The following is a 13,976-nucleotide window of genomic DNA, read 5'->3' on the forward strand; positions in this document are numbered from 1 at the left end:
GACGAAAGTACACGGCTTCCACACGATTCCTGCGTCATGCGCACTAAGTGTGCACTTCATCCAAACTTCACATTATGTGTGAAGGGGCCCTCAGATAGGGTTAAAATTACCATAAACAACATGAAAGCATGGATCTATCCTGCCTACCATCATCAATTAAGGATAGAGGTGGTTTAATGGTGTGGCAATTATCATACTATCATGTCAAGATGAACCAAATTCTCTGAGGAATGCACTGATTACCTTGCAAAAGCCATCCAGTCAGGTACTAGCAAGCCATACCTATTAAAGTGGCCATGTGTCTTGGAAAAAGGTCAAAACAATAAATTAAAACTTTCAAAAACCCAGGTTGACTCATTTGATTGCACAGCAATCCTGTATTTAAAGTGAATATTACTGCTGTCAGGACAAATTTGTCTTTGCATATTCCCATGGGTATGTTATGAAGTTCAAAGACAAAATATAGACTGCATACAGCAGGAAAAAGAAACAAGGCATGCTTTTGTCACACTGCTGGACTTCTGATTATTGCACAAGCAGTGGAATCTGCTTTTGACCATTAGCGAACACTTACCACTATCTGCAGTTGAACACAAGTACGTGTGTGTCTGGGTATGTGTGTGTGCGCATGTGTGTTGAGGGCGGGCATTTTGATCATAAACTGAAGTAAATATACAAATATGAAGAGGGATGAAAATCTGCGTGTATGGTGAATAAATGAGGATAAAATGAAGTCAGTGTCTGCAACAGGCTGTCTGGCATTATCAGGGTGAAGGAGAGTATTGTTCTCTTCATAGAGCTCCATTAAAGCAGTTGGGCACAGAGACAGAGAGAGACACACTGAGATAGGGCAACAATTTCATACAGTATGTCGCATCCTACAATATTCACAAATGAAAACTTCTAATGTGCATAATACAAGCACTAAGGCAAAGTAGAACAAATGGCTATTATGACAAGAGCCTTGTGACAGTCATTAGGCCTAAATCGGTCAGAAACCTTCACAAGGCACAACCGCCCTCCCCGACACTGGTTTAAAAAAAAAAACAGCACTCTAAAAACCAATGATAAAATATGTTACACACTGGCACAGAAATGTTGCTGCGTTGTTTTGGCTCACCTATTAGACACACCTTAAAAAAAAAAGGTTACGAGCTTGAAGAAATTAATTTGGCAGAGGATTAATTGCCTGATGGGAACACAACAACAAATTATATAAATATTGCCTTTCTGCCCGCGTTGCTATTGATATCCATTGCATGATGTTGATCGTAATATTTTCCAGAACATTCATGTCAAGTGTATCAGGAAGATCAGGGACACGCAATCAAGCACCATGAAAGGTCAACAAATGCCAGGTTTTTGAACCAACAAATCACACAGCTGTGACTTCACTGACAAGTTAATCAGCTCAACTCAAAGTGAAGCTCACCAGTGAAAGTATCTGCTGAGGTGATCTTATGGATCAAAAGCTCAGAGGGCCCTATCTTGATGATCTATTGCATATGGTCTAAGTTGCAAGTATAGGCTGTTTATGTACTGGACCAACACTTCATGACGTCACCCACAAGTTTTCTTAAAATCCATCTTGAATCTCAGGCAGAGCGGGTCTGTAAGTTGTCATCTTGGCAGTCCTGGCAAACCCAAAAAGGGTTAAAGAAGGGAAGTGTAGGCAAATCTGTACATGTGTGGGGTGAATGTGGCCCAAACACACCACATCTCAGAGTTACCGAATAAGCTAAAGTTAACAGGCTAAGCTTGGTTTGTGTGTTTTATTAACGCAAGATTCTGCAGAATAGGTGGTAGTTTTCATGACAAGACTAAGAACTGTGACCAGCTTACTGCCTCAGTAAACAGTGAAGTACCAGTAAAACTATCTTCATCAAGCTACCAATACCTGTTAATAGTACTAACGGTGGTAACATGCAAATTAAATAACATGTAAATTTGGCTCAATGGAAATACCAGAGCATAGAATTTTTAGATGGTCCATTAGTACAACAGCAACACAGCAAGCTGTATTATCTCAGATATTTTTAACAAAATGCTCAGAAAGGACAGACACAGTTGGCTAACAACATTTGGAGCAACGGAACAGAGGAAGATTCTCATTTCTTTTTTGCAACAAGACAGGAGTCCCAGTTAGTGACTTTAATCTGCACAAAAGTGACTCACAATTGACATATTTTAATGGCTTTGAGAGATGATAAGAAGCGGATTTGCCACTTCTGAAGAAGAGCGAAACAATGAACCAACAAAGCACCAGATCGAAGCAGCTTCATTGGTTCAAGGTTCAAAAGCAAAGCCGCGCTGCAGAAATGGCTAATAACAGACCTGCTGCAGGGTCTGTAATCAACGTAGAGAAATGATCATTTTCCAGAAAAACACCCTCAAAACAACGGTCGCTCTGAAAGACCGATAAGGGACTCGTTAAGCAAAAAGGCTATCGGTCAGTGGATCGAATCATTTCTTAATGATAGCCAAAAAGAACCAGTTCCTTATACCCATCCCTAGCTAAGATATAAATGATCATTAATTAAGCCACTTTTAAACCACCTATATAACTTGTTAATAAACAAGTTTATTTCTGCTCAAAAGTCGAAGCCAGCTTCAAGCAGTCATTGAAGGAACCTCAAGATATGCCATTTCCATGTTTGTTTCATTTAACCGAACCGTAGGGTGGGGCTTGGTTGCAAAGCACAAGTCCATATCAGGCATTTCCAAGTAATTTTTCCAATTTACATGGCCCAAAATCTGAGGACAAACTAGAGTGGAAAGGGAATGGATTGCCACTTAAGTAATCATGGGTGTGTTTTCAGGCATAATATGAAATAAACCAATCAGAATGACACACTCACACGGCTTTAAGATTTGGTGTGCCCGAGGAGCGCAGCATACTACGATTGTATGGTTGAGCGCATGTGCACGTCTTGTCTAGATAACACATACTGCAGCTTCCCAAACATAAAACCAAAACTTTATACATTTTTTATTTTTTGTGTGTCATGAACCTGCTTATGCAAGGCACATCTGAATATTGAGCTCTTTAAATAACACAAACACACTGCGTTGACTTTAAACTAAGTGTTTGTTGGTCTGTGGTGCAAACTTTCATGCCAACATCAACACAAGTGAACTTGCAACTCAAAGAACTGTATTGGGTGAGTGGACACTAGCAGTAACACTTGGATAAACCACTGGGCACTGCTTTGCACTGGGTGTAATTCAGGTATTCAAGGTGCATGGTTTCCTATCTCTGAGGTAGTTGTTGATGCTTGTTGGAAACAACCAAATCTGGTGTTTTTTTCCTGTCTGGCTGAATTGTCAGCAACAGCTTACCTCAAAGCCGTGCTTCTCTGATGGCACCCACACCAGCCTCTTGGCAGCCCAGTCAGCCTGGCTCGCAGCAGAGAATATAGAGTTGTTGGAGTTGGGAGAACCTGGCCCCACCCCTGATGACAGGAGGTAGGTGACATCGTTAGGACCGCCCCCTGGTAACCTGGACATGATACTGCCGGCACTGGGTGCAGAAAGAATGACAGACAAAAAGGAGGACAATAAAAAGTGAGTTTGGGCTGATCCAGTTGTCATCACAGACGTCTTGTTGGAGGCTGAAAACTGGAGCACTATGGACGACAAAAAGGATTTTTGGACAGTGACACTGATGCAATTCTTAGACAAGATATCACACCCGCGCATACACATTCATGTGTAATAACCTACCCAGGCACACAAGCAACATGCAAGCCACATCCATTTGAGATTGAGCAAGGACTGGCCTAATTGAGAGACACAGCAAATCAAGGAGAAGACAAGGATAGCACAAAGTTAAATGTTGGTGTGTGTGTGTGTGTGTGTGTGTGTGTGTGTGTGTGTGTGTGTGTGTGTGTGTGTGTGTGTGTGTGTGTGTGTGTGTGTGTGTGTGTGTGTGTGTGTGTGTGTGTGTGTGTGGGAGTGAGATAAATCAATCAGCTGAATAAACTGACATGACAAAAGAAAAGGGGAAGGGGTGGTGAGGAAGAAGGAAACACAGTGGAGAAATAATCAAAACAGACTTCAGATTAACTGAAAGAAACAAAAATAAAAAAGACTGCATCTTTTTACTATATGCCAATGGATTCAGCAGAGACAAAACTGCAGTAAGGCAATAAAATAATGTACACTCAGTGATGCAGGGATCACACAGTACAGTCAAAAGTTTGTTTTGCCTCAGGGACCAGTATCCCATGAGCGATGAGGTGACAGTGGAGAGATGTAGTTACTACTCTGAATCATGAAGGCAATCTACAGTCAGAGCTACTTTGGTTCTATCTCAGAATGTTTGTAGATCTGTTCTGACAGCTACGAAAAAGTACCCATTAGTGATTCCCTGAGAAAAGTTCTCTTAGTGACGTGCAGAAAAACTTCCTTTAAAACTTCCCGTTCATGTGACCAGAAATCGGTTTGTTTCAGATGAAGGTAGCTGCTGCTGTACTCAGTGACGGATTCAGAGTAGAGTGGCAACGATTAATTGAATATTAATCAGCTATTAAATTAATCTGCAGGGGTGGTGGCCAAGCAGTTAAGTGTGCTTCTTTCCAGTGCAGAAGGTTCCAGGTTCAAACCCCACCCCCTGTCCATTCTCCATATAATATGGAGTTGTGTTAGGAAGGGCATTTAGTGCAAAACGTGTGCCAAATCAACATGCAGATCTGCTGTAGCAACCGTGAGTGAAAACAAGTAAGCAGCTGATAGGATTCACTATTAAACTATTAATCTGAATCTATACCAATAATAATTTAGAATCTGTTTTTAAATGTCCAAATTCTCTGTTTTCAGTTTTTTTTTAATTACACCCCCCCCCCCCCCCCCCCCCACACACACACACACACATTAAAATCCAATCACATTTGTCAACCCTAATCAGACAGGGAGATTATTGCACTTCTCTCTCTATGCCATGGATCAACTGTTAGGCGTCGCCATGCCTCACAAGATATGTCATCAGGCGTGACTCATGCCACACATTTTAATCACGTTTTTCTGCTCTGTCTGTTCAAGACATGGCTCAGTGTGTAAGCCTGCTGTTACCATACCTGTTACTACAAAATGATTCTGGGTGTGGAATAAACATGCTGACAAAAGAGTCGTCACCACCCAGACAGTCAGTATGGAAAATATGTGATTCCTCTTTGGCTTAACGCAACCTTCTAAAAATGAATCTGACAACAGCTCACGGAGAATACAGATGAATAAACTACGATGATTCAAAACTATTGAAAAATATCAGCCAGAATGGAACAGTAAGACAGTTATAGTTATGAATTCACACTCTATCATTGTCTTTCCTACTGATTCCAATAGCTATTATCAAAGTATTGGGTAGTATTTACTATGGATCCAATTAAAGGGCATAATAAAAACACGTGCCTTTTTGTGTGGATAAGTTTTACGCCGGATGCCCTTCCTGATGCAACTCCACATTGTATGGAAAAATGTGGCAGGGGTGGGAGTTGAACTGAAACCAAGCCCACTAACCACTTGGCCACCACCCCTGCCTTACCATTATATATGCCGGGCATCCTAAAAAAAAGTTTGTATTCTAAAATGTCTCTGAAATCCTGTTTGAGCCACCTTTAAATAAAATACATTATGAATATCTTTTATTTTATGGGGTGGTGGCCAAGTGGTTAATGCACTTGGTTTCAGTGCAGAAGGTTCCGGGTTCAAATCCCAACCCTGCCACATTTCTCCATGTAATGTGGAGTTGCGTCAGGAAGGGCATCCGGCATAAAACCTGTGCCAATTCAACATGCAGATCCACCTTGGATTTGCTGTGGCGACCCCGAGTGCAAACAAGGAAGCAGCCGAAGGGACTTACTATGAATATCTTTTATTTTATGTGACTTAATTTTTTTCCCTCTCATTATTAAAACCAACATTAAAAATGTATTTAAATTATTTCACATATTCTAACATATTAATATAAATGCATAAAAACCAAAAATAAATATTTTTTCACTTATACCATGTGATTTTTGACAGTTTCCTTATGGGTATACTAAAATAGGAATTGAAAGAAATGGAGCAAAATGGGGCCGATAATTATGAAATGGGGGAAAATGCAACAAATGGAGCAGACCGACTCCAAATAAGAGTAAATTAAGCACTTTTATTTATTTTTTGGTGGGTTTTTTGTGACATTTTGGAAATGCGGAAATGAGCTGTACATGTACTCAGAGTGGGTGTGCCGTCTGGTGTTCAAGAGATGAAACTTCAGCCACTGACCCGACGAAAACACGTATACCGTTAATCAGATTTATTTCGTTCTTTTATATTTGCAGACGTTTCACCATTCTAAAGCGCTCATTTCTTGGAGAGAGAGAGGGGGAGAGCACTGTCTTGTCTTGATAAAGTCTACGCTTTTTTCCAGACCTGCTCTTTACAAAAGGTAATGTAATTTTAGGCCCCATTTCGCTTCCCATTTCGTTACATTTTACCCCATTTCTTAATTGGCAGTCCCCATTTCGCTCCATTTTGTATTTTAGTATGGCCCAGTTCCCTAGGGCCACTGACCAAGGCTATTAAACCAGAAGACAAAAACGGCCGATGTGAGCAAGACCAATCGCAGTATGACACCTGACAGCAAAATATCCTTTTAAAACAATGCACAATGTTGACCTGGAGCATGGATCTTTGGACTATTCATTTTCCCCCTCTTAACTTTAATGCAACGTATTGACTTTGTGCAAAGAGAAAACCACATATCTCTAGCCTCAAATACCATGACAAAAAGGAAAAGCATTCACGTGGTTCCCACTGCTGAGCACAGCCCAACCCGTAACCCCCAGGTAATTTGAGTCCGTGACCTCAGGCACACGCACAGACCTTAACAGAGCAAACCCGTTCCTGCACAAGCAGCTGGAGTTGCCAAAACCTGACTTTGCTGCTCCATAGCAACACCCAGCACACCATGTAGCAGCTCACAGACAAAACCTGAGGTCATTGACTGCGGGGGGTCGTGGGAGTGTGTTCCTCATTGTGGGTGGGGGGAGACGCCTTTTCTGCAGCGCTGATACTAAAAAGTGAAACCGCATCGAGCCAACAGTGGTGCTGACATTGTGGCATGTGCACACTCATTGAAGAGAGGTGACGTTGGGAAGCCAGCAGCTAAATTAACTCCGGTGCATCAACGCAGCAGTGCGACACAGTGACCCTTATAAAATGTGCACATCATCGGCTCCAGCAGAGGCAAGAAGGCAACCACACCTTGAACATGACACAATCGTAATATTGGGCCCAGCCTTCGACTGATTGTGCGAACAGGCATGTGGCACCCCCCACAAAAAAACACTCAATTTCCAATCAAGATACATGCCATTACAGCTGATGCTATCGCTATTATTAATGACACATATAGCTCAAAACTGCCCTGTGTTATATGGTAGTCATACATGAGAATATCCTACATATCGTGGACGTGACACAGACTGCAGGTCATCTCAACCTAACCCTTACTTAAAACACGTTTAACTCAAACCAACCTCGAAGCCCTTTTGTCCCAACAGCGCTTCAATTTTAGACGTTTACTCTTAACCTGTTAGCTGAAATATGACACGTTTGGTAAATTATACTACGTAATTACGAGTTGACTTAGGGAAAAGGCGGTTAAATATCTCACCTTCAGGCTGGGTTGTGAGTCGGGAATAAGGCTGCGGTGTGTGGAGAACCGAAACGAGGCTGTTTCTCGGCTATTTTCTTGTCTGGTAGGTGTGTGTGTGTGTGTGTCTTACCGCATATGCGGCTTTTTTAGCGTTGAGCCGCACACTCTCCTCACAGTGACTGACAAAACACACTGAGGGCGAGGCGGCGGCTTCAGCACTACCACAGCACTTCCTGATAACCAACCAATCCAGTGTGAGAAGGCGGTTCATGGCGTTAATACTTTCCAATCAAAATCTGTAACCCAGCAGTCGGCCCGCCTTCTGAATGCGGCAAGAGTTCTACGCCCTCGAGCTGGCAAGAAACGAATGCGGCGACGAATGGGCGCAGTGAAACTCGATGAGTAACCAATGGCTGGAGACGTAAAGCGGGATTTGATTTGACTGACATAGAAAACAGCCAATTGGAGTGCGGCAGCAGGTGTCTGTGCGGCAGTCCGGCGCAGGGGAAAAGAGATTTGTGCGCCCTTTGTTTACGGCTATGTGGTTCAGAATGTCAGCAGACACAGATCTGGGATCAGTTGTGTTTGAACCGACATTCGAACGCAGCCACGGGCTGCTTGAAACGATCTGACTTCAGGGCAGCGCGTGATTCGGATCATCCCCGAAAAATCCATCAGAACCCGAGAAATAATTTGCAAAAATAACAAGAGAATAATAACTGTTACAAAGCGCTATGGCTAACCAAAATAAGAGTCTCAAACATTTTGTATTGTAATTTTTACAAGAAAAAAGTACAGATTTTGACTTTAACTAAATTGAGTATCTGAAACTTTCTGACATGAAATTCTAATGTTACTTTAAATTTCAAAGAAAGTTTCATAATAGATTACTTAAGGGGCCCCTGGTCCTTTGCGTACATGGAGTGGTTCCATTGGGCCTTAACATGACATTGCATCAAGATTCGTTCCTTCCTTGCAGCTATAAGTAAATGAAGGACCTTCTGGAATGGGAATATCAATGGCACATGACCTGGATGTGATTTGTCATGGGATATGAAAAAAAAAACAACTATATATACATTAACTTGCGTTTGAATACTTTCGGTGACTGCATTTCATGCTGGTTTGCATTTCTTTTCCTCATGGGTGACGAGCAGATTGTCGTTATTTACAACCGGCAAGTCAAAGCGGAACCAATCCAGGCACACAAGGGATGATGGAACCCTGAAAATCTCTATACAGGTCCGTAGCTAAGCTGAGGCAATTTATCTGAGAACTGACCATGAGCAATGCATTATGAGCCTTTTGTACATACAAGCGCGAGTTGTACTGCAAGTAAAGGTAGACAGCCATTGCTATTGGGTTTGAAAGATAATTGTGGACCTTAAAAACTTGTCAGAATGGTGAATTCCTGTGTTATTAAAACGTTGCAACCAGTCACACCACTGGAATGGGAAACCTTTATGGAATGGTGTAAGATTTTTCAGCTTTCCAGCTTGGAAGCAGCACCAAGGGTCTCAAATCGCCGAACTAGCATAGAGTCATCATCATATTGCGTGGGTAACAGCTATAAGAAGGAAAACCGTCACCTTCAGCGGCATTTCAAAACAGATGATTGTGTGTTCATGGCATTTTAAAGTGGTTACATCCACGTTTGTGTGTGAGAGAGTGGTGAGCTAACTTTGTGTGCACAATGTTGTTCCCGATTTTGAAACTCTCCACATCCTGCACTCATTCATCGGTCATTTGAAGGTGAGCTTCGGATGTGTCGGCGCTCACAGTTTTTTAAATTGATTTATTTGGCATTTAAATCATAAAAACTAATAATATATTTTCTATATAAAAAAAACTAAATACTGGACCATGAAATAAATGCTGAGGATAACACAAGAAAGTCAAAATATTATTTAAGCTGTGTTCCTCAAAAGGTACGCCAAATGTAGAGGAACGTGAGCATCAGTAACACCTCAAAATCAAGTGACCATTCTTTGTCTTTATAGGAGTCATCTCCAATTATATTTATTTTCTCCAAATACCGCTCTTATGAAATATTGCAAATGGAGGCAAACACGAGTCATTTTTTTTTTTTTTGTTCAGTGTTGATTTGTGTGTTTTCTTCCTCATCACCTGTCCTCAGCTGTCTTTGTTTTGATTTTGCGTGAATGAAAACAGCAGAAAAGTAGTGGTGAGTAAAGCCTTATAACATAAGGTATTCCTTTATTAGTCCCACAAGTGCAAATACAGGTGAACACAAATACCTGTGTATGGCAATCAAAAGAATGAAAAACAGAAAGACGATAGACATTGTAACCAAGAAACAAATACAGCCTATGCACAGTGGGCAAGGTGAGTTCAGTGTGTGTACAGTAAAGCAGTTAAACAATTTTAACAAATGTATTGCAGTTGTTGATGTAAGATGTACATAAGTAAATACATGTTCTTACTGGAATCAGTGCTAGTTGTACAGTCTAACAGCAGCAGGAATGCAGGATCTGCGATGCCACTCCAATCACTTGGGGTGAATCGGTCAGACACTGAAGGAGTTGCCCAGTGCTGTGATGGTGTCCTATTGTAGGTGAGACTGGTTCTCCAGCAGAGATGATAGCTTGGCTGCTATCCTTCTCTCACCCACCCACCTTCACTGGGTCAAGGCAGCATCCCAGGACCGGATTGACCTTTCTGATCAGTTTGTCCAGCGTCTTCCTGCCTGCTCTTGATACCCTGGAGACCACTCCGAAGAAGATGGCTGAACCCACCCCATAGTCATAAAAGGTATCGATCAAGCGATGTATACTAAACATTTTTCATGAATACATTTATTGCATGGAAAACTGACATACATGTGAATCTAAACATTTTCCAAACACTTGATAACACTGAAAATGATAATAAATCCTAAATCAAATAACATGGTGATGTGATACCCTTCAGATTCAAGCTGTGATGAGGCTGGAAACAAAAGATGTTTTTACTTTTTCTCAGAACAGGGGAGGGGAAAATTACATTTATCATGCTCTTATTTGCAAAGGGTGGCAGTACGGGGTGTTGGAAGGCATTTTCTTTGGGGGAGCTAGTGAAATTTCTGAGGAATATAATGATCATTTCCAGGGGGTACATTTTCAATTTGTGGAACACATTTTCCAGGAGGCAGGTTTGTCTTGATTTTTCACAGTGGATATCATCAGTTTTCCAAGTGGTATGTCTGTCTGTTGAAAAAAAATATAAAGGATAACCTTGCTTTTTCAGAACGTGTAATTGGTTTTTCCAGGGGGTAAAAAAAAAAAAAAATCTTCAACCCCATCCCCTGGGTTAATGATATGATCAACTCCGAGAAACACCTCCATCACTGAATAAAATAAAAATCAACTCTGAAATGTTTGACTCAGATTCTCAGTTTTTGCTGTGTATGTTGTCATTGTTATGTCCCCACTGTGTTGGGGAAAGTGTAATGCACGGACCCACAACAGGGGGCGCAAATGAACGGTCAATAGATAGTCCAATAAATACAATTTATTGTGGCAAATGTGCACAACAGGTCGAATACTGCTTTTAGACAGTCAATTACAAAATACAACAGGTGACGTGTGGGCAGGCCTGAGGGTAGGAGACACCTATCCAGAGAAGAGCTGGGGCCTACAAGGTTCCGCCGCCAACGAAGACCTGCAGTACACTGAAGCCGCCAAGTCCCAAATCCCCAGGTGGCCTCTACTTCAGCTGTCAGATCCGGTACTGCTGGCAGGAACAAAAACAGGTTAATGGTGGGTGTGTGGACAACAAGTAAACAGTCAGCAACTCATTTCAGTTCCTTTTGTGGAAGAATAAAAACACAGAAACGTGCAGAGACCGACTGTTACTTCTCTGGTTTGGAAAGAGGAGTGAAGTCCGTCACTCTTCAACGTCCAAAACCCAGCTCCCAGCTGATTTGAAGATAACAGGTCCTCCTGCAAAGGTTTCAAAGAAAGACAATGAGAAGTGCGTTGAGCACAGACACGGCTGAGAGTTTTACCTGAGTGGTAAACTGATATCTCGGCAAAGATGTGGTGTCTCCTCCAGGCTTTTATAGTGGTGATGATGGTGATTGCTGACAAACCAAGCATGAAGTCAAAGGAATTGTTTGTAGACCCCAAGACAGGATTGTCTTGAGGTACAAATTTGAGGAAGGGAAAATTTTTTGGTACTTTGAAGGTCCCAGCGAACATAGTGGCCTCAATCATCCGTAAATGGAAGAAGTTCGGATTCAATACATCCCTACAGTGAAGCATGGTGGTGGCAGCATCATGCTGTGGGTATGTTTTTCAGCGACAGCAACTGGGAGACTACCCAGGACTGAGGGAAAGATGAATGCAGCAATGTACAGAGACATCCTGGTTGAAAACTTGCTCCAGTGCGCTTTTGACCTCAGACTAGGATGACGGTTCATCTTTCAGCAGGACAATGACCCTAAGCACACAGCCAAGATATTAAAGGAGTGGCTTCGGGACAACTCTGTGAACGCCCTTGAGTGGTCAGAGCCCAGAGATGAATCTTATTGAACATCTCTGGAGAGATCTAAAAATAGCTGTGTACCAATGCTCCCCATCCAACCTGATGGAGCTTGAGAAGTACTGCAAAGAGGAATGGGCACAACTGCCCAAAGATAGGTGTCCCAAGCTTGTGGCATCATATTCAAGAAGACCCGAGGCTCTAATTGCTGCAAAAGGTGCATCAACAAAGTAATGAACAAAGGGTGTGAATACTTAGGTACAAGTGATTTCTTAGTCTTTTATTTTTAATAAACTTGCAGAAATGTAAAAAAAAAAAAACTTTTCATGTTGTCATTATGGGGTTTTGTGAGTAGAATTTCGGAGAAAAATTAATCCTTTCCAGATGCACTGGAAGTGAACACAACGGAATAATCCTCTGAAAAAGAACACAGCATCATTTCCTCTTAGTACTGTCAACTGATACTTGAAAACACAAACTGTATTGTATAACTTTTAACTCATCCCATAATTTCTATTATTAAAACATCTTTCTCAGTCAGTTAAGCTTTTGATCCATAATGATGACTGATATTTCCAGTGATTATACACATTATGCAGTCATACTCAAAGAGGGGAACACCTATGCTTGGAGTCACTCCAAGGCTGAATTGAAGATCAAGTTATAAACATGTCAGGACAACTGAAAGAAGTCATATTACACACCTTTTTATCAAGCAACTACACTTCACCATGTTTTTAAAAGCAGATATCAATTTTAGCCAAAAATACAGCACAGAAAATGAGGTGAATATAAAAGACCTGTTTGTTTTTGTTGCAGGGGTGCTGTTTACCACACTGCATCTCAAAAAGGGGAGTGGATCAGGAGGAATGTAACGGTTGAAAAATCTGTCTGTCTCCTACAGACCATCACTCTTAGAAATGAAACATACACTCTTAGGCATAAAATGTTGAATTTAATTGATAAAGTTAAGGTAACTTTTTCCACATTCCAACATTGTTAATTAAGTGCAAAACAACATTGTCATTGACATTAATTAAATCAAATAAAACTTTATTACTTAAATCCCAATATTGTGTTGCATTTAATTGACAAAGTTATGTGGAAAAAGTTACCTTAACTTTATCAATTAAATTCAACATTTTATTTCTTAGAGTGATGTGTGTCACACAGGTCTAGACTGGCTGAGTGGGTGTGGCCTTAAATCAGATATGTCTTCTGTGACATACATATGTCAGTGAAGTTTAATAAAAGCCATTTATGGCCTAAACTTTGCTTATAACATGTGGGCTTCAATATGCATAGATGCATAATTGTAAGCTGTTTAATATGAAACTCTAAACATTAAAGTAGATAAAATTATTTATGCAATATGACCCCTTTAATCATTTGAAAATGGATCTGAAGACAATCATTAAACAAAATAAGAATAAACACTCAAGATATAACACAAACCCTCACCTGGTTGATGCACTGCTTCACCTCAGGGAGCTTTGGTTGTCACTGAGCACTGGTACCCTCTGACTGGTTGGCGCTAATTCATTAAGGAGCCAGAACTCATTTCACTTGGATTGTTGTATTGGTTGATATTATGTTTGGACAACAACACACCCATGCCTAATGGACATGCCAAACCCATTCCTTTGTGCCCAAAGCACAGCTTTGTGTCGACATGCCTCAAATGAATTTGCATCCACTGTGCAGCTTGTTTTTGTGTGCTGTCAAAATAGGGCCCATTATAATAAAACACCATTTTTGCATGAAAACACACACACACACACACACACACACACACACACACACACCGTAAACTACAATACACGGACAAACAGCTGACAACCGCTGCATGTTT

At 41.2% G+C, this 13,976-nt stretch overlaps 1 protein-coding gene across 4 annotated transcripts in view; it reads right to left on the bottom strand.

Moving 5' to 3' along the window:
* Positions 1-7,822, bottom strand: part of myh14 (myosin, heavy chain 14, non-muscle) — a 99,988-nt gene extending 92,166 nt beyond the window's left edge. For all 4 annotated transcript variants that reach the window (XM_034174653.1, XM_034174652.1, XM_034174654.1 and 1 more), the window contains exons 1-2: positions 7,661-7,822; positions 3,340-3,520 (exon numbers count right to left, since the gene is read on the bottom strand). In XM_034174653.1, coding sequence (XP_034030544.1) covers positions 3,340-3,507 — 168 coding nt within the window. In that variant the 5' untranslated portion in view covers positions 3,508-3,520; positions 7,661-7,822. The remainder of the gene's footprint in view (positions 1-3,339; positions 3,521-7,660) is intronic.
* Between the last annotated feature and the right edge of the window lie 6,154 nt (positions 7,823-13,976).

The sequence above is a fragment of the Thalassophryne amazonica genome, chromosome 7, assembly GCF_902500255.1.
Source record: "Thalassophryne amazonica chromosome 7, fThaAma1.1, whole genome shotgun sequence".
NCBI lineage: Eukaryota > Metazoa > Chordata > Actinopteri > Batrachoidiformes > Batrachoididae > Thalassophryne > Thalassophryne amazonica.